Source organism: Phyllobates terribilis, unplaced genomic scaffold (genome assembly GCF_046119375.1).
Source record: "Phyllobates terribilis strain yellow unplaced genomic scaffold, ASM4611937v1 Scaffold_8__6_contigs__length_399053987, whole genome shotgun sequence".
Lineage (NCBI taxonomy): Eukaryota > Metazoa > Chordata > Amphibia > Anura > Dendrobatidae > Phyllobates > Phyllobates terribilis.
The window spans coordinates 56,681,966-56,706,779 of record NW_027362768.1 but is presented as its reverse complement, the minus strand read 5'-3'; the positions used below and the strand labels follow the sequence as shown (position 1 = coordinate 56,706,779).

The 24,814-nt window shown below is 44.8% G+C and overlaps 1 protein-coding gene across 3 annotated transcripts in view; it reads right to left on the bottom strand.

Moving 5' to 3' along the window:
* Positions 1-1,581: 1,581 nt before the first annotated feature.
* The window catches only part of HMCN1 (hemicentin 1), a 924,522-nt gene continuing 901,289 nt past the window's right edge, over positions 1,582-24,814 (bottom strand). For all 3 annotated transcript variants that reach the window (XM_073642974.1, XM_073642975.1, XM_073642976.1), the window contains one exon: positions 1,582-2,056. In XM_073642974.1, coding sequence (XP_073499075.1) covers positions 1,690-2,056 — 367 coding nt within the window. In that variant the 3' untranslated portion in view covers positions 1,582-1,689. The remainder of the gene's footprint in view (positions 2,057-24,814) is intronic.

Genomic DNA, 24,814 nt, shown 5'->3' with positions numbered 1-24,814 from the left:
GTACATTCATCTTTTATTTGTTTTTATCCTTCTACCATGTTATGTTGTGATTTCTGTTTCTAATAAAGATCTTTGGTGATACTTTGGCTGATAACTCCGTATTTTGTGTAGGATTTGTAAATAATTTTGGAGTGCCCTTTATTGACCCTTTGTGATTGGTTGTCTAGAGTAGTATATGTACGGTGCACATTGGGAAGGGGTTAAAATGGAGAGTAAAACCAGAGAGACGTGGAAGAAAACGGAAGACTACCATTGGAATGGACTGAAGAATAGTCAGAATGGCAAAGGCTCAGCCAAAGATCAGCTCCAGGATGGTCAAAGACAATCTCAAGTTACCTGTGAGTACTGTGACAGGAGAAGCCTGTGTGAAGCTAATTTCTTAGCAAGAAGTTCCCGCAAAATCCCACTGCTAAAAAAAAGACATGTACTGAAGTGGATACAATTTGCCAAAAAACACATCAACTGGCCTAAAGAGAAATGGAGAAACATTTTGTGGACTGATGAAAGTAAAATTGTTCTTTTTGGGTCCAAGGGCCGCAGACAGTTTGTCAGATGACCCCCAAACTCTGCATTCCAGCCACAATACACTCTGAAGACAGTGAAGCATGGTGGTGCAATTATTATGATATGGCCATGTTTCCCTTACTATGGTGCCTTACTATGATATATTTACCGCATGCCAGGGATCATGGACCAGTTTGCATATATTAAAATAGTTGAATAGGTAATGTTGCCTTATGCTGAAGATGATATGCCCTTGAAATGGGTGTTTCAACAAGACAGCGACCCTAAACACACCAGTAAACAAGCAAAATCTTGGTTCCAGTCCAACAAAATTGAGGTTATGGAGTGGCCAGCCCAATCCTCGGAACTTAATCCAATAGAACACTTGTGGGGCGAAATCAAAAATGCTGTTTCTGAGGCGAAGCCAACAAATGGCCAAAAATTGTGGGGTGTAGTCAAAGCATCCTGGGCTGGAATAACAGTTGACAGGTGCCAAATCAGAAAAGACTATTACATCCTGTATAAATGCAGAGGCAGAAAATGCAGCGGCCATTTGGGGGTGAATCTGGATAGTGAGAGGATGTCACAGCTTAGCAACAGAGATAGGGAGGGAAAGTCATAAACAGTGAATATAGATTACCAATAGTGCGTGACATCACAGCACATTACAGAACGGTTATTTTATGGTTACCCACAGCCATATATGTTAAGGTCACTTTGACATTACTAAGGTTGTGTTTGCGTTAAAGAGATTGAAAGGGATTGGATAAAGTGGAAGGAGACCTCAGAATGTTCTAAACTTTTTTTTTTAAATTTGCTGAAGTTTGCGAATATTCGAATTTCAAAAGATTAGCTAATCTCTAGTGGGTGGGGTTCCAGAGCTCTTCAAAGTAATTTGACATTTTGCCTGTTGCCTTATATGACAGAAATCAGTTTTACTATATTTTATTTCATCCTTTTTATTTTTTAAACCCTATTGTGTTTTTATAAAGTTGACGCATCATATTCTGTAATGAGCCCATAATGAGTGACGTGTAATGAGTCTTTGGTGTTTAAAAATGAAAAATGAAAACCAGATACAAAAACTGTTGTAATTTATTCACTAAAATTATTTTGTAGATTGTAATGTCTTTCAAGTATTAAATTACAGAGAAGCACAGAATGAGACTGGGGACCACAGTTAGCTTAATAGGGATAGGGAGAGACAGAAATATACACAATAAAAGTTGTCTGATACTCGATGCTGCGCTCTGTGCTGTATGATAAAGCTTTCACTTTCATTCTGTAGGTTTCCGGCTCTTTAAGTGGTCTATTGGTGAAAACCACTCCTTTCATATGTTCTTCCCTTATAGTGAATGGTAGCATAGGGTCTTCATTGAGTATAAGGAATGTTGTTCTGGGATGTAATATTCCATCTTGTGTATATGCAACCAGGCGAATCAAGTCTTGATTGGCAGCAATACCAAATGGAAGAGAGACCAGTTTGTACTGCAGTGCATAGGGGCTGAGAGCACACTCCAAATCATTCAGTGCACAGTTCTTCAAACAGTACCTGGTGTGACACAAACATCACAAACGGCATTAGTCATATGAGAACAAATAACTGTTAACAGCTTCAATTCAATTTGATTAATTTTATTGCAAAAGTAGCTCTTCGCTTGTCCATGGACTGGGTCAGGCATTGGAGTGCCTTTACGTTTAAGCGAATGGGACTAAGGAGACCAGGCACAGCCTATGGACAAGAGTGGCAATATGTCTTAATTCCATTGTGATGACTGCCATACATGTACAACGGCTGTGTGCTTTTACTGGATGCAGTGGGTTTAGGAAATTAGCCCATTCCATGCAGCGCACGTGCTGGCTGCCTTATATAGGCTGCACCCAACAAGCTAGCTCAGATCATATCAGTTTAACCACGTAAATGTCTTTGCCAACCATTTCAGTAGCATTTAACTGGTTTCACTATGGCGGACATCCCTTCTGACAGTCATTGACATTCTGTGCAACATGATCGCATGATGCCAATTGATTGCTTGAGCAGCCCTCTAAAGGCTGAGCCTGTGACTGAACTTCATAGGAGATTGTCAATTTCACAATACACTACAATGTAACCAAGTCCTCTAAAAGGATTATTTAAAGATGTAAAAGCAATACAAAATAATTGCAAACGTATATACATATGTATATATATATATATATATATATATATATATATATATATATATAGTGACAAAGTCACTGGTAAGGTGCTGCAGGGGAGATAGGTTTCCCTGAGGCTATTAGCTTCAGTGAATTAAAACCATTAAGTTTCCTCCAGTATGTTATTTGTTGAGGGGGTTAAATCACCAATTTGTAAAAGGGCGTGTTTTTATGAGAACAACCATAGAGTGGGAGGGAGGTTGTTCTCCATATCTCCACCTCAGGGTGTGGTCTGGGGTTTAAATACTCGGCCTGCTGAGGCATTCAGTTTTCAGTGTCTGGAGAAGCTAGCTCCAGAGAGGAGCTTGGGTGTTCTGTGTTAATGTGAATCCTGTGTTTGCTGGACTCTGAGCGGTTGGATCACCGCTACCACAAGGACTTTGTTTTGTTTTCCTGTTTTTGCCCAAAGGGCCGTGTTTGTTTTACTTCCCATAGTTTATGCTGCCTAATAAATCTGGGAAGAATTTAAAGAGACAGTGTTCCTGTATCCCTCTATGTGCAACCAAGTGAGCCTATCTACCACAATATGTATTTAAGTGTCTATCTCACATTGAAATGTAAAAAATAACATATTTTGTATTGCTGTGTATTTCCATACAAAATGGAAAAAAATTGAAAGCTAGAATTGACATGTTTTGTTTGTCAGAATTTTCATAAGGGCACAGTAAGATGGCTGTATAAGATCAGAACGCAATGCTCGGACTGGCTGGCAGCTCTCACAATCCGAAAGTGACAGCTGCATAGAAATACATGAAGCAGTCATGCTCGAATTGGGAGAGCCACTTGCCAGTCCAAGCACTTCATTATGATCTCCGTCCAATTTTTACGGCGGTCTGACTATGCCCTAAAAAAGGCAATGAAAAGCAATTAAAACTATGCAGGATTTCCATGAAAACAATTAAAAGTGGTTTCAATAGAAACATTATCTTGATGCGCAAAGAACAAGTCCTCTCTCAGCTCCGTTAACTGAATAAAAAAGAAGTTATTACAACTCTCAACAAAATGACATGTCTAACATTTAGACTTTTTTATTTTACGCCATTTACTCTATATAAACTTTTATATATTCATAGATTAGACTTTTATAGACACAACAATATCATGTGTTTTTTTAAATTAGAAAAATGGGGGAGATTCAAACATTTGTTTTTAATTATTTTTCAATTTATTTTATGACTTTATCTTTACTGCAACCCAGGGACAGGAACCTAAAATCATATTAAGTATTGCAGCATATAGTAAATATCACATTCTCCTATGACACCCAGCCTCTGTCTGAGGTTCATTAGAGAGCAGAAATGGTGGTGACATGGACCTTTAGGTCCCGGCTGCCACTGGCACTCCTCATCCACCACTTAAATCTCACAATGCTCAGTACAAGCTGCAGCTGTCAGACTGGATGAGTGAAGATTGAATACACTTTTATTTATGAGCTCAATCTCTATCCTCTCTATACATATACTATAGTACTCAGTTTAAAATTAGGATTATACAACCATTCTGAAATTTAATTTTGACAATAATTACACCAGTCTCATCAAGTTTAATAGATGTTGACTTGATCAATATATCCAGTGATTGTTCAATAATATAGCATAAAAGGAAATCTTTGAGCATGCTTCAAATTCCTGTTTTGTTTCCATCCATCCATCCATCTCCCACCGCTTCACATTCACACATAATCACACTAGAAGAATTTGGCAATATCAACTCAAAAATTATTGAGCTTGTCTTCAAAGGCCAAAAGAGCTGCATCCTGAAGGGATTATTATATGTACCACTGGTTATGTGTTAATAAATAAAATACAATGTAACTTTTTTTTAGAAAAACACTCACAATTTTCATTAAAAGTTACTAAAATATCTAAGCATCATCACTTAGGGATGTAAGGACCAAAAATAAAAGAGTACCGCCTAGGATGGATGTTTCTGAAGGCTGGACTAGTCATCTGTCAATTCTGACAAATGATAGATGGGCCGGTCCAGCAGTGCGCTGAATCAGCCTGTAATACTATCAGTAGTATTACATCCTCAGGATGCTGATATCGTTAACACCTGCAGCAGAGCAGATACTATGGTGGCCATTATACTGTATATGGGGACAGTATACTGTGTATAAGGGACTGTGGGGGACATCGTGCTGTGTGTATGGGGGGGGGCCATCATACTGTGTAGTGGGGAATGTGGGAGCCATCATACTGAGTATGGGGCACTGTTGAAGTCATCATAGGTGTATGGGGCGCAGTGGTGGGCATCATACTGTGTATGGAGTTGTGGAGGCCATCATACTGTGTGGGGTGTGGATACAAGGCATTAATTCCGTCAAGTGCAAAAAGGGCACATTATTACTCTCTAGGAAGCAAAATGAGAGCATTATTACTTTCTATGGGGCACTACTATATTTCCATTGTATGTGCAGCATTTGTTTGAGGGGAAGGGGTCATTATAGTAATGGTAACATTTTTTTCAAGTATTGAAGTCACTGTTCCATGTGAAAAGTGCAGCAACGATGGGTAGCTTTTGTAGATTGGTAATAGTTAGGGATGGTGCTGAAAATGTAAGAAGTCAAATGTGTCTTTCTTTTTAATTCTCCAGGTACAAGTCATGGCTGTAAGCCATCATGCCGGTCTGGGCCAGAGGAAAAGACAAAAAAAGTGAACAACACATATAAAATAAAATAAAAACACCTTAGCAATTTGATGGTACAATTTAGTCATTATGTAGTGATAGGTGTATGGTGATATATTGGTAATATTGCTGTTTGTATAGTTGTATTGTATTGTGCACAGTCATGGTAATATATTTATTCAATATGTAGTGTTAATGGTAAAAGTGACGGTGCAATGGTATCTTTGGGGCCTTATATAGTGGTAATATTGGAGTGTGAATATTATATTTCAGTATGTAAGTTATTGTTAGTCTTAATACAGCAGCCGTAGTGTTATATGATAATTATATAAGTATAAAATTTCTTTTAAGTGATGGGGAAGGGGAGGGATTGTATGGGAAGACATATACTGTACTTTGAGGTTTGGGCTCCAGATCTATTAAGACCCTGGCAATTCTCCTTGTATCAGTTTACTTTTATTATTTTCCTGGCACAGGGGTGATTATTAATACTACTAGCTATTGAACCCATTCTATGCCCTGGTGGCGAGCATTCTTATTGGTATATGGTCCCCTATCCTGGTATATGCTCCCCCATCCTTGTCCATGCTCCTCCATTCTGGTATATACTCCCCAGTCCTGGTCCCCCATCCTGTTATATGCTCCCTAATCCTGGTCCCCAATCCTGGTATACGCTTCCCCATCCTGGTATATGATCCCCCATCCTGGTCCCCCATCCTGGTATTTGTGCCCCCATCCTGGTCCCCCATACTGGTATATACTCCCCAATCCTGGTCCCCCATCCTCGTATTTGTGCCCCCATCCTAGTCCCCCATCCTGGTATATACTCCCCCATCCTGGTCCCCCATCTTGGTATATACTTCCCTATCCTCGTATTTGTGCCCCCATCCTGGTCCCCCATCCTGGTATATACTCCCCCATCCTGGTCCCCCATCTTGGTATATGCTTCCCTATCCTGGTATATACTCCCCTATCCTGGTATATTCTCCCTCATCCTGGTCTCCCATCCTGGTATATGCCTCCCTATCCTGGTCCCCCATCCTAATATATGCTCCCCCATCCTGGTATATGAACTCCATCCTGGTATATGCTCTCCCATCCTGATATATGATCCCCATCATGGTATTTGTGCCCCCATCCTGCTCCTCCATCCTGGTATATGCTCCCCGATCCTGGTCCCCCATCCTGGTATGTGCTCCCCCATCCATCCATAAATTAAATTAAAAAAAACACTCCTACTCATCTTTCCATCGCTCACCTGGGTTATTTTACTAAAATGGTGCCGGCATCAGTGCCTGCATAGCGTGATATCCGACCATTTTATTGAAAACAAATGTGCAGAGTATCTTCAACAAAATGGTGCCAGAGTACACGCATGCGCATACTGCGATGTCCGGCACTGCAAATGTGTCTTCATTAAAGTGGCGCCGGATATCGCGCTATGCGCAGGCACCGATTCCGACGCCACACTCCTCCCCCAGCCTCCGGCCTGAACAGAGGCTCCACACTCCTCCCTGGCAGGTATGTGCTTAAGGCACCGGAGATCACGGTATGCGTTCAGTGCCTACGTATACTGCGATCTCCGACGCCACACTCCTCATCCCTGTATAGGATGTGAATGTGTTTTTCTGTCTGGGGCCAGACTGTGCAGGCGCATTGCGCAGGTGCAGTCAATAGAGGCTTTGGACAGAAGGACACTTCTTTGGTTATATTATAGATGAGGAGCCAGAATACGGGCATTATAGTAAGGAGGCACAATGGCGCATTATTATAGGGGGGCACAATGGAGTATGATTACAAGAAAGAGGAACTGGCGATTATCATTATAAGAAAGCAAAATGAGAGGCATTTTCATAAGGAGTCACAATGTGGAAATATTACAGGAAAGCATAGGGGGCATTATTATTATTATTATAAGAAACACAGGGGAGGGGCATTTTTTAACATTATAAGGAGGTACAGGTCATTATTATAAGGAGTCACAGGGGAGATTGTTATTAAAGGAGGCATGGGTGGATTATTATTATTGGTAGGCACAAGAAAACATTATTACTATGAGAGAGTACAAAGGAAGCATTATTTCTGTCTAAGGGCACAGAGGGAGCACAATTACTGCGTGGGACCCAAAATATGCATATTTTTCTCCATATCTGACATAAAAGCAGAATAAACCTTTCCCGTTTTAGGTCAATTAGGATTACCATAATTTTTAATATTTGCCAAATGCCAGAATAATGAGAGAGAGAGAGAATGTTTTAAGGAATTTTTATTACTTAATGCACAGTCAAAAGTTTACATACATATCATTAGTATTTGGTACCATTGCCCTTTGGTCAAACGTTTGGGATATCCTTCCACAAGCTTCTCACAATAGTTGGTCGGAATTTGGGCCTTGCTCACACCTGCCTTTTCAGCTTTGCCCATAAACTTTCAATAGGATTGAGATCAGGCCTTTGTAATGGTCACTCCAAAACATTTACTTTGTTATTCTTAAGCCACTTTGTTACCATTTTGGCAGTATGCTTCGGGTCATTGTCAATTTGGAAGACACATTTCCGCCGAAGCTTTAACTTCCTGGCTGATGTCTTGAGATGTTGCTTCAGTATTGCCACATAATTTTCTTTTCTCATGATGCCATCTATTTTGTGAAGTACCCCAGTCCCTTCTAAAGCAAAACAACCCCACAACATGATGCTGCCACCCCTGTGTTTAACAGTTGGGATGGTGTTTTTAGGCTTCCAAGCTTCTTCCTTTTTCCTCCAAACGTAAAGATGGTCATTATGTCCAAAAAGTTAAATTTTAGTTTCATCAGACCACAGGACATGTCTCCAAAAATTAAGGTCTTTGTTCCTGTTTGCATTTGCAAACATTAAGCTGGCTTTTTTATGTTTCTTTTGGAGTAAAGGCTTCTTCCTGGCAGAGTGGCCTTTCAGTCCATGTTGAAATAGTACTCGTTTCACTGTGGATATTGACACAATCTTACCAGGTTCCGCCATCATCTTCACAAGGTCTTTTGCTTTTGTCCTTGGATTGATATGCACATGTTGGACCAAAGCATGTTCATCTCTGGGACACAGAACCAGTCTCCTTCCTGAGCGTTATGATGGCTGGACATTCCCATCTTGTTTATACTTGCATATAATTGTTTGTACAGATGAATGAGGCACCTTCAGGTATCTTGAAATTGTACCCAAGGAAGAGCCAGACTTGTGCAAGTCCACAATTCTCTTCCTGATATCTTAGCTGATTAGTTTAGACTTTCCCATGATGCTACACAAAGAAGCAGTGTGTTTCGGGTGTGCATTAAAATACATCCACAGGTGTGTCTCTAATTAACTCAGATGTTGCCAAAAAACCTATTAGAAGCTTTCAAACACATGACAACATCATATGGGCAGACCAGAATTGTTTAAAGGCATAGTAATCTTAGTGTATGTAAACTTTTGACTTTACAGTAAGTAATAAAAATGCCTTAAAACATTCTCTCTCATTATTCTGCCATTTGGAAAATATTAAACATTATGGTAATCCTAATTGACCCAAAACGGGAAAGGTTTATTCTGATTTCATGTCAGATATTAAGAAAAACATGCATATGTGTTTTTTTCTATAGTGTATGTAAACTTCTAGTTTCAATTGTATATAGCATAGTGGCTCAGTGATTAGCACTGTTGCTTTGCAGCGCTGGGGTCCTGGATTAAAATCCCACCAAGGAGAATACCTGCAAGGATTTGTATGCTCTTCCAGTTTTTGAGGTTTGAGTGGGTTTCCTCCGGGTTCTCCAGTTTCCTCCCACAATTTAGATTGTAAGCCTCAAATGGGGACAATGATAATGTCTGTAAAGCACTGCAGAATAAGTTGGCACTATAAAAGCAAAGTATAATAAATAGTGATGAGCAAGCACTAAAATGCTCGGGTACTCGTTGTTCGAGTTGAGCAAATTGGAATGCTCGAGTGCTCGGACCGAGTAACGAGCCCAATGCAAGTCTATGGGAAACTTGAGCTTTTTTCCGGTGGCTCTCGCTGGGGGTCTGCAGAGGGCCTAAAAATTGCCCAAATCGAAGGGAACAGTGCTCAAATGACATGGGAACAGCATGGGGAAGACCCCTGGAAGCATTTCTGACTCCCAGTTCCCTGCTGTCAACCACATTGTTGGAGGTATTATGCCACTTTTATGGACTCACAATAAAACATACAAAAACTAAACCAAAATGGATTTTCCTGGGAAATATGTTAAGGAACATCCTTTCCAGGGTAACGACATGTATACAAGGCAAAATAAATATACAAAAACAAAAATGCTCCTCCACACCTTGGTCTATGTTCACACGTAGCGTTTTTGATGCGTTTTTGCACTTTTGCATTGCTTTCAACCAAGACAAATGTATTCACCGGGAAATGTAATTTTAACATTTTACAACCTTATCTGGCCATGTGGTGTGTGACACATCATCAGACACATGCTGTTTCATTTATGATGGATGGACTCTGAAAGTCACAAAGACTATTTTTATAGGGCCATCAGACGGCCCTTACTATTCTTAAAGGGCCAGCAGTCGGCTATGCTTTGTTGTTCCCATTATTAACGAGTGGGTCTCCTATACTGTTATTGTGTATGCAGTGACTAACGGCTGCCAAAAATTTGGAGGAACTCCAATGCCCCTTGCAAGAGACGAAGAGTTCAGAGGGCCTCCTGCAAAAAAATGCTCCCATTATTAGGAAGTGTGTCTCTCATACTGTTTGCTTATGCAGTGAAGCAACGGCTGCCAAAAATTTGGAGGAACTCCAATGCCCCTTGCAAGAGACGAAGAGTTCAGAGGGCCTCCTGCAAAAAAATGCTCCCATTATTAGGAAGTGTGTCTCTCATACTGTTTGCTTATGCAGTGAAGCAATGACTGCCAAAAATTTGGAGGAACTCCAATGCCCCTTGCAAGAGACGTAGAGGTCAGAGGGCCTACTGAAAACAATGTTCCCATTATTAGGAAGTGTGTCTCCCACACTATTTGCCTATGCAGTGAAGCAACGGCTGCAAAAAATTTGGAGGAACTCCAATGCCCCTTGCAATAGATGTAGAAGTCGGAGGGCCTCCTGGAAAAATTGCTCCCATTATTAGGAAGTGTGTCTCTCATACTGTGTGCCTATGCAGTGAAGCAACGGCTGCCAAAAATTTGGAAGAACTCCAATGCCCCTTGCAAGAGACGTAGAGGTCAGAGGGCCTCCTGGAAAAAATGCTCCCATTATTAGGAAATGTCTCCCATACTGTTTGCCTATGCAGTGAAGCAACGGCTGCCAAAAAATTGGAAGAACTCCAATGCTCCTTGCAAGAGTCGTATATATGTTGATATGGTACATATGGTGGTGGAGGATGAGGATGCGGAGAAGGATGAGGACAAGAGCAAATAGACAAAATCAGGAAGCGTATACCCATGTCTGGGTGTGAAGACAGATGTGCATGGGAATAGAGTTAGACCTCCCAAAAAAAAGACACTGTATTTGAGTTTATGTTATGCTACTATCATTCGGTGGTGTTGAGAAGTCTGACCCAGTCCAGCCCTTGTTCATTTTTATAAGAGTCAGCCTGTCAGCATTTTCAGTTGACAGGCGGATGCGCCTATCAGTTATAATCCCACAAGCGGCACTAAAAACCCGCTCTGACAAAACGCTAGCGGCAGGGCAAGCCAGGACCTCCAAGGTGTAGAAAGCCAGTTCATGCCACGTGTTCAGCTTGGATACCCAATAATTATAAGGTACAGAGGAATCACAGAGGACATTGGTACAGTCGGCAAGGTACTCCCTCGCCATCTTCCGAAACTTTCCTTCCTTGGGAGAATACCCCGCACCTCAGGGCCTGTGAGATGGGAGGATCTGAGAAAACTGTCCCAGAACTTTGACAGTGTTCCCGTGCCTCTGCTTTATTGCATTTGTGTCTCTCTTGCCTGTACTACTTGGTAGTCCAACGAACTGTGACTTCTGCTGCCAGCGTTTTAAGATGGTAATTTTTTTAAATAATTCCGCAACAAGGGCCGTACTGCCCCATTTTATTAGGCCTGTCCTGCAAGGGAATAAGAGACAGAAAGTTCTCCTTGTAGCGTGGGTCTAGAAGTGTCATTAACCAGTTATGACTGTCACCAAAAAATTGGACAACGTGAGGGTCATGGGAAAGGTAGCGTAACAAACTTAGACTGCTAACAGGCAAGACTTCTGTATCCTCACCAAAAGGATGACTAACCATGTTCTCCTCCTCATCCTCCTCCTACCTGTCCTCAGGCCATCCACGCTGAACAAACGGTATGACAGTTGTGCAGGTAGTACCGTCTATAGTGCAGGAAACTAGCTCCTGTTCTTCCTCCTCCTCCTCTTCCTCATTGTCACCGAATGCACGTTGGGATGAGATGAGGCTGGACTGTGTGTAATCACCCTGTACGGTTCCTTGCTCCATCTCATCGTACTCCGCCTGCAATGCATCCTCTTTAACTGTGAAGACAGAGAAGCGGGATGGTCTGCTAATTATGGCGTCATCGCCGCTCACCATCTTGGTGGAATCCTCAAAGTTTTGGAGGATGGTACATATGTCTGACATCCGTGTCCACCCCTGAGGTTTTAGGTGTGGAGTCTGAGCTGAATACTGACGGCCTTGTTGATGCTGGTAGTCAACAACTGCCCTCTTCTGTTCACAATTCCTTCCCAACGTCTGCAATGTAGAGTTCCAATGCGTGGGAACATAGCATGAACAGTTGGTGAGCTGGAAGCTGCAAATGCTGCTGAAGCACTGCAAGGGCGGCGCAAGCTGTAGCTGACTTTCCAAAATAGGCACACAGGCGGCGTACTTTGACAAACAGATTCGGGTAGGTTTTGAGAAACCGCTAAACCATGAGGTTAAGCACATGGGCCAAGTATGGTACGTGTGTGAGCTCACCTCAGAGCCCCTAGCAGGTTCCTGCCATTGTCACACATGACCATACCTGGCTGTATGTTTAGCGGTGTCAACCACAGATCTGCCTGCTCTTTCAGAGCTGTCCACAACTCTTCAGCATTGTGCGGTTTGTTACCTAAGCATATTAGCTTCAGCACAGCTTGTTGCCGCTTGGCCGAGGCAGTGCTGCAGTGCTTACAGCTTGCGACTGATGTGGTCATTTCGGAGATGGAGGCTGAAGAGGAGAAGGAGGTGCAGGAGCTGTAGAATGTGGGGGCAACCCTGATTGACCCAGGGCTCGAAATTCCTCGGCGTCGTGAGGACGTGTTCCGTCCCAAGGTCTGACTGGGTCCCTGCTTCCACTATATTAACCCAGTGTGCCGTCAGCGAGATGTACCGTCCCTGCCCACAAATACTTGTCCATGTGTCCGTGGTTAGGAGGACTTTCCTAGTGTTGAGCCACCCCCGTAGTGTTCGAGTTCGGTTCGGTTCGTCGAACACCCGTGTGTTCGCCGAACTGTTCGTCGAACACCTTCGAACACCGTTAAAACCAATGGCAGGCAAACAAAAACACATAGAAACACATAGAAAACACCTTCAAAGGTGTCCAAAAGCTGACAAACTGCTCAGAAGACACAACTAACACATGGAAAAGTGACAAGTACATATAGTCATGCGAAAAGAAAAGAGGTGGAGGAGTAAAAGGAGGGGGAGACACAGATATAGGCATGTCATGCCCTTCTAAAATCCAAAAAGTGAGAAGCCGAGACGGCCAGTCCGCTCCTGCCCGTGCCACCTCCGTGTCGCCGGGTTTGTGCCAGAGCCGCGGTGAACCCTGACGGCCAGCCCCCCTCTCCCAATACTGGTGCCTGTACGCTGGTGGGTCGAGAGAGCCCCCCTGTGGTGGAGGCAGCTCTAAGCTTTTTAATTTAAATTGTCCCTCTAATTTGAATGAATACACTTTAAATCCATTTACAAGGATCTATTGGAGGGCAAGTCTCATGCCAGCAGCCGCGTAATTCCAGCTCCAGTAGCGTCCACTAAAGCTGCTGCAGTTAAAAAGCTTTTATAAGGATCGAGCTCGGCTGTCCACCGCAAGGCATCCTAGTGCCAGTCCCAGCCCCTATGCCTTGGGGTGCCTCCTGATGCTCTTCACTAAGTATCCTGTGGTCCCGAAGCATTTCCTTTGAAAAAATTAAGTGTCCAAACTACAGGTGGTGTAGCTTGCTTAACAGCCGGGATAATCCGCTGACTAGCAGACACTGCTACTAGGCACAAAGTATTTCCTGGGCTAGATGCAGTTAAAAATTTGTAAGTAGATACTCTCGTTGGATGCTGAGAAAGCATTCCATAGAGTCTCCTGGCACGCCATATATGATTCTCTTAAAAAGCTTGGGGTAGGGGTCTAGGGGACCCTTTTATAGCCAAAATCACGGCCCTGTATCACAATACGTCACCTAGGCTGAAGATAAATGGAACTGTAGCACCGAGGGCTCGGTTGCTACAGACGTATTGCACCTCACCCAGAGGTGTGATATCTCACTCTCAGATAAGGATGGAGTGTGGATCAGGACCCGACACCTGCATGCATTACACCACATTGCCGTGGGGCAGGGCGACCAATATGCCCCTGAGATGGGCACGACAGTCCCTGTCCCTGGCTGGAGTGGGGGGAGGGAACACTGAGGAAGGGGAACCCTGCAGTGCAGGAGCAGGGAGGAAGCAGTTCCTGGGTGCATTGAGAAGGGAGTATAAAAGGTGGGCACTATCTTAGTTCAGTGCAGAGAAGTCTGAGCAGAAGTGGCAGGGAGCAGGGGCTCTGCATGAGCTCTGCTCCGGAGGCAGGCCTAGTAACAGAGGCCCAGGCCTGCAAGAGGGAGAAGGAAGGAAGAGGAGCGGAGAAGGCTCCAGGAACGAGGAATGAAGGGATCCCAGGGGTGCGGACGGGCGAGTCGCCACCGCACGCCCGAATCCACCTGCGTGGAGGGGTCAGGCCAAAGGGGGAGACCGGTCCCCGAACTAGTGGAGGCAGGAAACGACCCTCAGCTAGAAACCGGAGGCTCTGACATTTTATGTGGCGCAGCCCCTTGCTCCACCCGCTAGGAAGGCACCACATAGGGTCAGGGAAACTGGCGCCAAGTTTACCAAGAGGAGGCCCGAGGCAGCCGGACAGAAGTGTTGGTAAGAAAGGCCAGACAAAGGACACACAAAGGGGGTCCTGTGAAGCGCTCCAAAGTTATCTGGGAGTTGTCTGAGCCCCTCACCTGGTGAGCACAGTACGACGTGGGCAGCCGTTACCTGCAGACGTGGTCTGGATAATAAGAACTGTGAGTAAAGGCCCTGAACTGCATCACTGACTCCGTGTCGTTACTGCTGCTGCCCTGCACCATCACCCCCATCCTCCGCATACACTGCCCTGAGGCTATACTCCTCCCGTGGGGAGTTATGCTACGCTCTGCTGCACCCACAACACCAGCCTTAGCGGTCTGCCCTGTAGCGGCGGTTCACTCTGACCGCAATCCACGGGTGGCGTAGTCGGACATTTAAACATCAAAACCACATAAATAGTTCCGCCACTGGTTTGACCGCCCTGAGCCACGGAACCGGATCGCCGCCACAAAGACTACAACCACCAGCATCCACCAAAAAGGGTCCGGCTCCGGGTGTCCCAAGGCCCAGGGGGTGCGTCAGAACATTTTCATCACTTTTCACAATCACCAATGGGACAAGGCAGGGATGTCCTCTGTCCCCTCTCTTATACATCCTAGTGACGGAGCACCTGCTCTCATCAATTCGCCATAACCCCAATATTAGGTGGATTGAGGTGGGAGGCACCGAGTACAAGTGCTCTCTATTTGCTGATGATGTCCTAGTATATATCACTCAATCACATATATCCATCCCTGCTGTTATGGCTGAAATAGATCACTTTGTTACATGGTAAAATTTTAAAATCAATGCAGCGAAGTCTGAGGCCCTCGATGTCTCCCTCCCTAAATCCATATAGGATTCCATCCAGTCCAACTTTCCCTTTGCCTGGCCCTCACAGGGTATCAAATACTTAGGAATTCCTATTCATAGAGACCTCTCCCATCTATGTTATCTTAATTTTGGGCCCTTTATTGAACAATTCCATACAGACCACGGTTGGCAAGTTAGAACTGTAAGATTCACTATGTGAACCACTGGTGTTTTGTGGAAAAGCACATGTACACCGCGTTCCAAATTATTATGCAAAAAGTGTTTAGGAGTGATAAGGGAAGAATTTGTTTGTTTGTCAGTTAAACTCATTGATGGTGATGTGTGTCAGGGCTCTTTATATCACTGTAAGCAATTGCAGACACCTGTGCTAATTAGTTTGGCAGGTGTGTCCAATGAAAGGCAAGACTACTTAAGAAGGCTCTCTCACATTATTAAGCAGCCTACATTTTCTGCCAAAATGGGAAAGAAAAAGGATGTGTCGGCTGCTGAGAAGCAACAAATTGTGGAGTGTTTAGGTCAAGGCATGACTACAATCAACATTGTGCGATGATCAGGATGAAGTGTCTTGGCAATCAAGAAGTATGTAGCTGATTCACAGTACACACGTGTGCGTGCTGATAAGGGCAAATTGAGGACTCTTTCCTACAGGCAATTACGTCAGGTTGAAAGAGCAGCGGCAAAAAAGCCTCGTCATAGCAGCAGACAAGTTTTTGAAGCTGCTTGTGCCTCCAACGTCCCCCGAACAACAAGATGCAGGGTCCTTCTGAGGTTTGCAGCTGTGCATACGCCATCCTGTCGACCTCCTCTATCCACTTCACACAAGCAGAAACGGCTCCAGTGGGCCAAACATTACATGAAGACTGATTTCAAAACTGTTTTGTTCACGGATGAGTGCCGTGCAGCGCTCGATGGTCCAGATGAATGGAGTGGAGGATGGCTGGTTGATGGACACCCCACGCAAACATGGCTACAGCGCCAACAAGGAGGAGGTGGAGTAATGTTTTGGGCTGGAATCATGGGGAGAGAGATTGTCGGCCCCTTTAGGATCCCTGAAGGCGCTAAAGATGAACTCCATAATGTATGTGGATTTTCTCAAACAGCACTTCCTGCCATGGTTCAAGAAGAAGAACCGTGTATTTCACAGCAAGATCATTTTTCTGCATGATAATGCACCATCTCATGCTGCACATAAAACATCTGCATCTCTGGCTGATATGGGCATAAAAGGGGACAAACTTATGGTGTGACCCCCATGCTCCCCTGACCTCTACCCCATTCAGAACCTTTGGAGCATCATTAAAAGGAGTGTCTATGATGGCGGGAGGCAGTTCACATCTAAGCAACAGCTCTGGGAGGGTATTCTGTCCTCATGCAAAACAATTGAAGCAGAAACCATCCAAAACCTGACAAATTCAATGGACGAGAGAGTTCAGAAGCTCCTTTCGAACAAGGGGTCCTATGTGAAAATGTAACATCACCTAGAATAAAGTTTTGAGTTGAAAACTGTTTGATTTCAGTTTCTAACAACCTGCTAATGCTTATAATTTCAAAAATGACCATTTTTTTGGTCTTTATTAAAATGAAAAGGTTGATCGAAAAGTTTGGGGGATCTAAGAGTGTGGCAACCCAGTAGTCATGATTACTTCGAATTCTGACAATATGAGGGTCATGCTGCAGGTAGTGCAGCAAGAAGGCACTTATGTGTCTTGCGCATCTCGGAGCCCCAAAATTATTTTCCGGGCTAGATGCAGCTAAAAATTATTTTTAATTTTAAATCTGGTGAAGCTTATTATAGATGGCCTAATAGGATCAGTGCTGCACACTGCTACAAAGCCCAAATTATTTTCCAGTCAAGATACAGATAAACATGATTAGTAATTTGAAAGCTTAAAACGGTTGGTAGGGTGATTTTAACCAATCATCAAGCTTTTACTCTCCCCAGGATGACACAGGGGTAGAAAAGTCGTTTCGGATCCATGATTTGTTCATCTTTATGAACGTGAGTCTGTCTACATTATCAGTGGAGAGCCGCGTGCGCTTATCTGTCAGCACACCACCAGCAGCGCTGAACACACGTTCAGACAGAACGCTGGCTGCGGGGCATGACAAGATCTCCAAGGCGTAAGTGGCTAGCTCCGGCCATTTATCCAGATTGGAAGCCCAAAAAGAGCAAGGGTCCAGTGACACAGTCGTGGCTTCAATGTTTACTTGGAGATACTCCTGTACCATCGTCTCTAGGCGTTGACTATGTGTCAGACTTCTTGTCTCCTGTGGCCTTGCAAAGGATGGGCTAAAAAAGTGGTGAAATGATTCCGCAAAATTGATGTTACCAGCAGATACTGTGGTTCTGTTACGGTTTGAGTGCTGAACACTTGACGGTCCCACGGTTGGCAAGTTGGAACTGTGAGATTCACTACGTGCACCACTGGTATTTTGTGGAAAAGCACATGTAAGATTCTGCAACAGTCTCTGCTGATACTCCTGCATGCGTGCATCCCTTTCTATGGCAGGAATAATTTCTGCAAATTTACTTTTGTACCAGGGATCTAACAGTGTGGCAACCCAGTAGTCAGGATTATTTCTAATTCTCACAATTCGAGGGTCATGTTGCAGGTAGTGCAGCAAGAAGGCACTCATGTGTGTTGCGCATCCAGGAGCACCAAGTCCCTGTTGTGTTGGTGGCGAGGTAACAATCATGCTTCCTTCCTCTGTCCTCTCCCCCCAACCTCGCACAACAGAAATGTGATCAAGGTCTCCCTCATCTGATGAGTCTTCCATCAGTTCGTCCTCCACTTCTTCCTGGGCTCCTGCACCTTCCTCACTAGTTTGGCTGCTACCATGCGCCCTGGTAAAATCATCTCCCCCACCCTCACATGCCTGCCGCCCTGGTGCTGCCGACCGTCTGGACCTTGCAGATGTTAGCCCTTCCGCATACAACTCCTCCTCCTCTACTTCCTCCACCTCCTCTTGTGCCACCACCTGACTCCGAATTCTGTTTAACATGTGCTCCAGCATGTAAATCACCGGAATAGTCATGCTGATAATGGCATCGTCAGAACTAAACATCTTCGTCGCCATTTCAAAACTGTGCAGAAGGGTGCATAGGTCCCTGATCTGAGACCACTCCTCCAGCGTGATTTGCCCCACCTCTGAATCTCGTTGGCCCAGGCTATACGTCAGAACGTATTGCACCAGGGCTTGTCGGTGCTGCCACAGTCGCTGCAACATGTGCAGAGCTGAATTCCACCGGGTAGGCACATCACATTTTAGCCGGTGAAGTGGCAGGCCCAACGACTTCTGTAGAGATGTAAGTCGCTGAGCTGCGGGATGCGAACGGCGGAAGTGAGCACACAGCGACCGTGCCCTCTGCAGAAGGCCATCTAGTCTGGGATAGTGGGCTAAAAATTGCTGGACAACCAGGTTCAACACGTGAGCCATACAAGGCACGTGTGTGACATTGCCCCGGCGAAGGGCCGCACCCAGGTTTGCAGCATTGTCGCACACGGCCTTCCCTGGTTTCAGGTCCAGTGGAGACAACCATTCATGAAATTGGTTCTCCAGAGCTGACCACAACTCCTCAGCTGTGTGACTCACATTTCCCAGACATTTCAATGTAAAAACCGCCTGATGACGTTGAGCCCTACTGCCAGCATAGTAAGGAGGTGTGCAGGATCCCTTCTGCGCAGTTAGAAAGCTTGTGGCATGACCAGACAGGCTTTGGGTGCAGGTGGAAGACCGAGAGGAGGTTGAGGAGGCAGAAGCAGTGGAGGAAAAATGACATAAAGAGGATTGACGCACAACTCGTGGGGACGGCAAGACTTGGACAGCAGCCCCTTGTCCTGCTGTCACCATAGTTACCCAGTGCCCAGTCAGCGACATGTAACGCCCCTGTCCATGCCTACTCGTCCAAGTGTCTGTGGTGAAATGCACCCTGTCACACACAGAGTTTCTCAAAGAAGCGGTGATGTTGTGTGCGACATGCTGGTGGAGCGCAGGCACACCTTTCTTTGAGAAGTAGTGCCGACTGGGCATCTGGTACTGGGGCACTGCGACGGACATAAGGTCTCGAAAATCCTCTGTGTCCACCAGGCGGAAAGGCAGCATTTCTGTAGCCAAGAGCTTGCAGATGGTGAAATTCAACCTCTTAGCTTTCTCATGGCTAGGAGGAAATGGTCTTTTACTTGTCCACATCTGAGGGACCGAGGGCTGGCTATTGTGCTTAGACGGGGTTGATAAGGGTGTCCCCGGCAAACTGCCGGTCTGTGAGGAAGATGCAGGCGGACATGTTAGGTTGCCTTGATCCAAAGGTGGTGCTATCGATGTCGGACAGCGCTCAAGACCAGCTGGTGTTACCACCTCCAAAGAAAATGATGACCTGCCAATCACGCTGGCTGTTGCGGGTAAAGAGGTGGCAGGTCTGCGCCCCAAAACAGGTGTGACTGCTGTCCCCCCAGTCACAGAGGATGAAGAGGCCGCGGATGCACAAGATATGGCAGACGGTGGTTGGCCCGGCCGGCTAGACCGCATTGTAGCACACTGAGCTTCCCACTGCAACTTATGCTTCATGTCCATGTGCCGGTTCATGCATGAAGTACTCAAACTATGTATTTTTTGGCCTCTACTTAGCTTTTGCTGACAAATGTTACAGATAACACGAGTTGGGTCATCTTTATCGATCTGAAAAAATGACCAGGCTATGCAAGGCTTAGCACCCATGCGACCTGAAGAGCCACCACGACTTGTGGTGAGAGGCAGAGTTGTGTTTGAGGATGCAGTTGTTGACGTGCTTCCAGTACTACGTCTCTGTCCAGGAAGGCGCAACCTGACCTCGTCGTCACTAGCATCTTCCTCCACCTCCTCTGCTGACCTCATCTCTTGGCTGACTGTGGGTTGACAGTAAGTGGGATCTCCGACCTCATCATCATCACCCTGTGCGTTATCACACCCGTCGTCCTCAGAGCCAACCTGTTCCTGCCCTGACAAAAAACTAAAGTTGTCGCTCCAATCAGGTATTTGAGTCTTATCATCGTCTTCCTCATTGTCTCCACCAACAGGAGTTACAGTTTGGGAATGAGGGTCTACATTATGGTCAGAACCTTCTGCGTCTGGTCCTGGATCCGACTCATAAAGATTCTGGGCATCAGTGCAGATCATTTCCTCGTCTGGATTCACAGAAGCGCTGGAGTCTACCTCTGATTCCCAGGCTATAGTATGAGTAAACAGCTCTGCAGACTCAACCATCTGTTCTACCTCATACTCAGACGGGCAGCTGGAGATTTGGGAGCTGTGAGGAAGCAAGTGCGATTTGGGTGACACCTTTGAGGACTGGAGTATTTGTGATGTTGAAGTTGATGTGGAGGAGAGCCCACTTAAAGGAGCACTTGATATCCGTTGAAGCACCTGCTGTTTTTGTGCCTCATCTGGAATTTGTAGCGATTGGCGTGGCCGTAAGAAAGGGATCTTATCACATTGTCCGCTAAAAGAAGTAGACATTTTAGTTTGGCTGGAAGATGGTCTTTCTTCTGCACCTACCCCACGGACACAACCTTTTTTCCCCTTCCCAACACGCCTATTCCCCTTTCCACCAGCAGCAGGCCTTTTTCCACTCATTTTGGTGGTTAACTAATTCACAACTCTGGAGTTGTTTGCACAAAAAAACAATGGATGGTAACCGAGCAGAGCTGAGTGGCCAAACTGTGGTATTAGGCCAAAACTATTGGCTGGGTTAGATGCAGAAAAAAATTATTTTTAATTTGCAACCTGATGGAGGTCAGTATAGATGGACTAATAGACCAAGTCCCACACACCGCTAGAAGCCCAAATATTTTTTCAGAGCTAGATGCAGAAAATTTTTTTATTCAATTTGCAACCTGATGGAGGTCAGTATAGATGGACTAATAGACCAAGTCCCACACACTGCTAGAAGCCCAAATATTTTTTCAGAGCTAGATGCAGAAAAAAATTATTTTTAATTTGCAACCTGATGGAGGTCAGTATAGATGGACTAATAGACCAAGTCCCACACACCGCTAGAAGCCCAAATATTTTTTCAGAGCTAGATGCAGAAAAAAATTATTTTTAATTTGCAACCTGATGGAGGTCAGTATAGATGGACTAATAGACCAAGTCCCACACACCGCTAGAAGCCCAAATATTTTTTCAGAGCTAGATGCAGAAAAAAATTATTTTTAATTTGCAACCTGATGGAGGTCAGTATAGATGGACTAATAGACCAAGTCCCACACACCGCTAGAAGCCCAAATATTTTTTCAGAGCTAGATGCAGAAAAAAATTATATTCAATTTGCAACCTGCTGGAGGTCAGTATAGAAGGACTAATAGAACAAGTCCCACACACTGCTAGAAGCCCAAATATTTTTTCAGAGCTAAATGAAGAAAAAAATTATTTTTAATTTGCAACCTGATGGAGGTCAGTATAGATGGACTAATAGACCAAGTCCCACACACTGCTAGAAGCCCAAATATTTTTTCAGAGCTAGATGCAGAAAAAAATTATTTTTAATTTGCAACCTGATGGAGGTCAGTATAGATGGACTAATAGACCAAGTCCCACACACTGCTAGAAGCCCAAATATTTTTTCAGAGCTAGATGCAGAAAAAAATTATTTTTAATTTGCAACCTGATGGAGGTCAGTATAGATGGACTAATAGACCAAGTCCCACACACCGCTAGAAGCCCAAATATTTTTTCAGAGCTAGATGCAGAAAAAAATTATATTCAATTTGCAACCTGCTGGACGTCAGTATAGAAGGACTAATAGAACAAGTCCCACACACTGCTAGAAGCCCAAATATTTTTTCAGAGATAAATGAAGAAAAAAATTATTTTTAATTTGCAACCTGATGGAGGTCAGTATAGATGGACTAATAGACCAAGTCCCACACACTGCTAGAAGCCCAAATATTTTTTCAGAGCTAGATGCAGAAAAAAATTATTTTTAATTTGCAACCTGATGGAGGTCAGTATAGATGGACTAATAGACCAAGTCCCACACACCGCTAGAAGCCCAAATATTTTTTCAGAGCTAGATGCAGAAAAAAATTATATTCAATTTGCAACCTGCTGGAGGTCAGTATAGAAGGACTAATAGAACAAGTCCCACACACTGCTAGAAGCCCAAATATTTTTTCAGAGATAAATGAAGAAAAAAATTATTTTTAATTTGCAACCTGATGGAGGTCAGTATAGATGGACTAATAGACCAAGTCCCACACACTGCTAGAAGCCCAAATATTTTTTCAGAGCTAGATGCAGAAAAAAATTATATTCAGTTTGCAACCTGATGGAGGTCAGTATAGATGGACTAATAGAATGATGCTATGCCCAAAAGATTTTACTTCACTAGGTGCAGTAAAAAAATTGGTATTCTATACACAGGTGGTATATCTTGCAACACAGATAGGCTACTCCACTGACTAACACACTCTGCAATAGGCCAAAAAGGATTAGCTTTGCTAGATTCAGCCAAATGCTGTGAAAAAAACTTGCACAGCACTGGCACAGACCTGCCTGGCAAAAACTGATAGGAACTGATGTAACCTAGTCCTGAAAAGGACTCCAATTACAATTAGTCTTTACTCCCACAATCTATCTATTTAAGAGCACAGACCTGCCTGATAAAAGTCGTAGGAAATGCTGTAACCTAGTCCTTAAAAGGACTGCAATCACAACTATTCCCTACTCCCAAGCTATCTGTATATTTGTGCGAAAATTGGCTTGAAATTAACAAGGTATAGCGCACACAGCAACAGCGGTGCCGTCTAACACGCAGCTGCAGCAGTGAGAAAATGGTGGCGACGGGGAAAATGGCTTGGTCTTATAGGGCAAGGACATGTGACATACACTGCCAATCACACATGCCCTTGCTTGTGTGAAAAAAAGCACTTCGCTCCGTGTGTGCGCTGCTGATAGGCTGACAGATTGCACCTCCCCACTGCAAATGCGGGAAAGAGAAAAAAAAATGGAGATCTTCATTGTTCCTGCAGAGATCCATCCCCTGCCCCTGCCCCCACCCCGCTGTACACTCAAACTGCGTATTAACATTAATTTTCATCATTACTGAGAAAAAATCCAGTTATGATTTTGGTGCACGAACAGTTATCGAACATAACCTCGAACAGCCGAATTTTTCTCAAATTGTTCGTGTTCGCCGACCGGCTCGAACACCGCCCAAAACAGCTCGAATTTGAGATTGGCGAACAGTTCGAGTAGAACAACGCTCATCTCTAGACTTTCCCACTAACTGCGTTGTTGAGGGCACGTCTAATGTTGTGGGACACGTGCTCTTGTAATGCAGGGATGGCACACCAGGAGAAATAGTGGTGGCTGGGGAACGAATACCGAGGGACGGCCGCCACCATCAGGTTGCGGAAAGATTCCATCTCCACGAGCCTAAAAGGCAAATTTCGAGCACAAGCATTCTCAAAATTTGTGAATTTAGTAGTGTGGCCTGTGGGGAGTTGGCTGCATATTTGTGCTTGCATTCCAAGGACTGGAGTAGGGACAACTGAACGCTGCGCTGGAACAAGGACGTGCACGTGCTTGCTGATGTTGTACATTCTCAACTAGCACTGACACGTGAAGGGCAGGAGGTATCTTGGCATGCGCCATGGACAGGGGAATGGCGTGCACGCACAACAGTGGAATAAGCAGTGGTGTCACTCTGTTCTGGACCCTGGGGTTCTGTCCACTTAGGTATTTTGCTGCCATGTGCCTGATCATGCTGGTTGTGGTCAGCCTGCTAGTTTTGCTACCCCTGCTGATGCTGGCCTGGCAGGTGGTGCAAATGGCCATTTTGGGGTTATCTGCAGAGTCTTTAAAAAATTTACCAGATTAGGGAAGACCTAACAGTTGTGCTGGCAACTTCCGTTGTTTTGGCGTTATGAGGAACGCTTTACGGCCTTGTGTCTGCGGCCACCACACTGATTCTTCCTGCCTGTTGTAGTGCTACGCCTCCCTCCCCTTGTGTGCTGCTGTTCTCACTCTGTATGTCCCCCTACCAGGTTGGGTCAGTTACTATATCATCCACCACCTCGTCTTCCACTTCTGCACCCTGGTCTTCCTCCTGACTTTCTGGCAATTTTGTCTCATCATCATTATCATTCACCTCTTGCGACAGTAATTGCAGTTTCCCACCGTCGCCTTCGTGTGATCGTGACTGCTCCAATATTTGGGCATCTCCTCTTGACTCGCTTGAAGCTGGCCGGGCGAGAGGCCCGAATCTAAAAATGGAAAAGTGAACAGCTCTTCGGAGTGTCCAAGTGTGGGATTAGTTGTCTCCGGGCACTCGGCATGGTTAGAGGAAGGAGAATCAGTGTGAGGAATATGCAGTCCAGACTCACGGCTACTGAGACTTGACCGTGTGGAAGACAGGGTGGTGTGGTGGTGGTGGCTAAATGACTGGAAGCATTATCTGCTATCCAACCAATAACCTTTTGATACTGCTCTCTGTTCAATAGTGGGGTTCTGCGGCCCCTTATTAATTGGGGCAGGAAGGTCGAGCGACAAGATGTGGGTGTTTGTTGTGGCACAATTTCAGCTTGCCCACGGCCACGTCCTCGGCCTTTG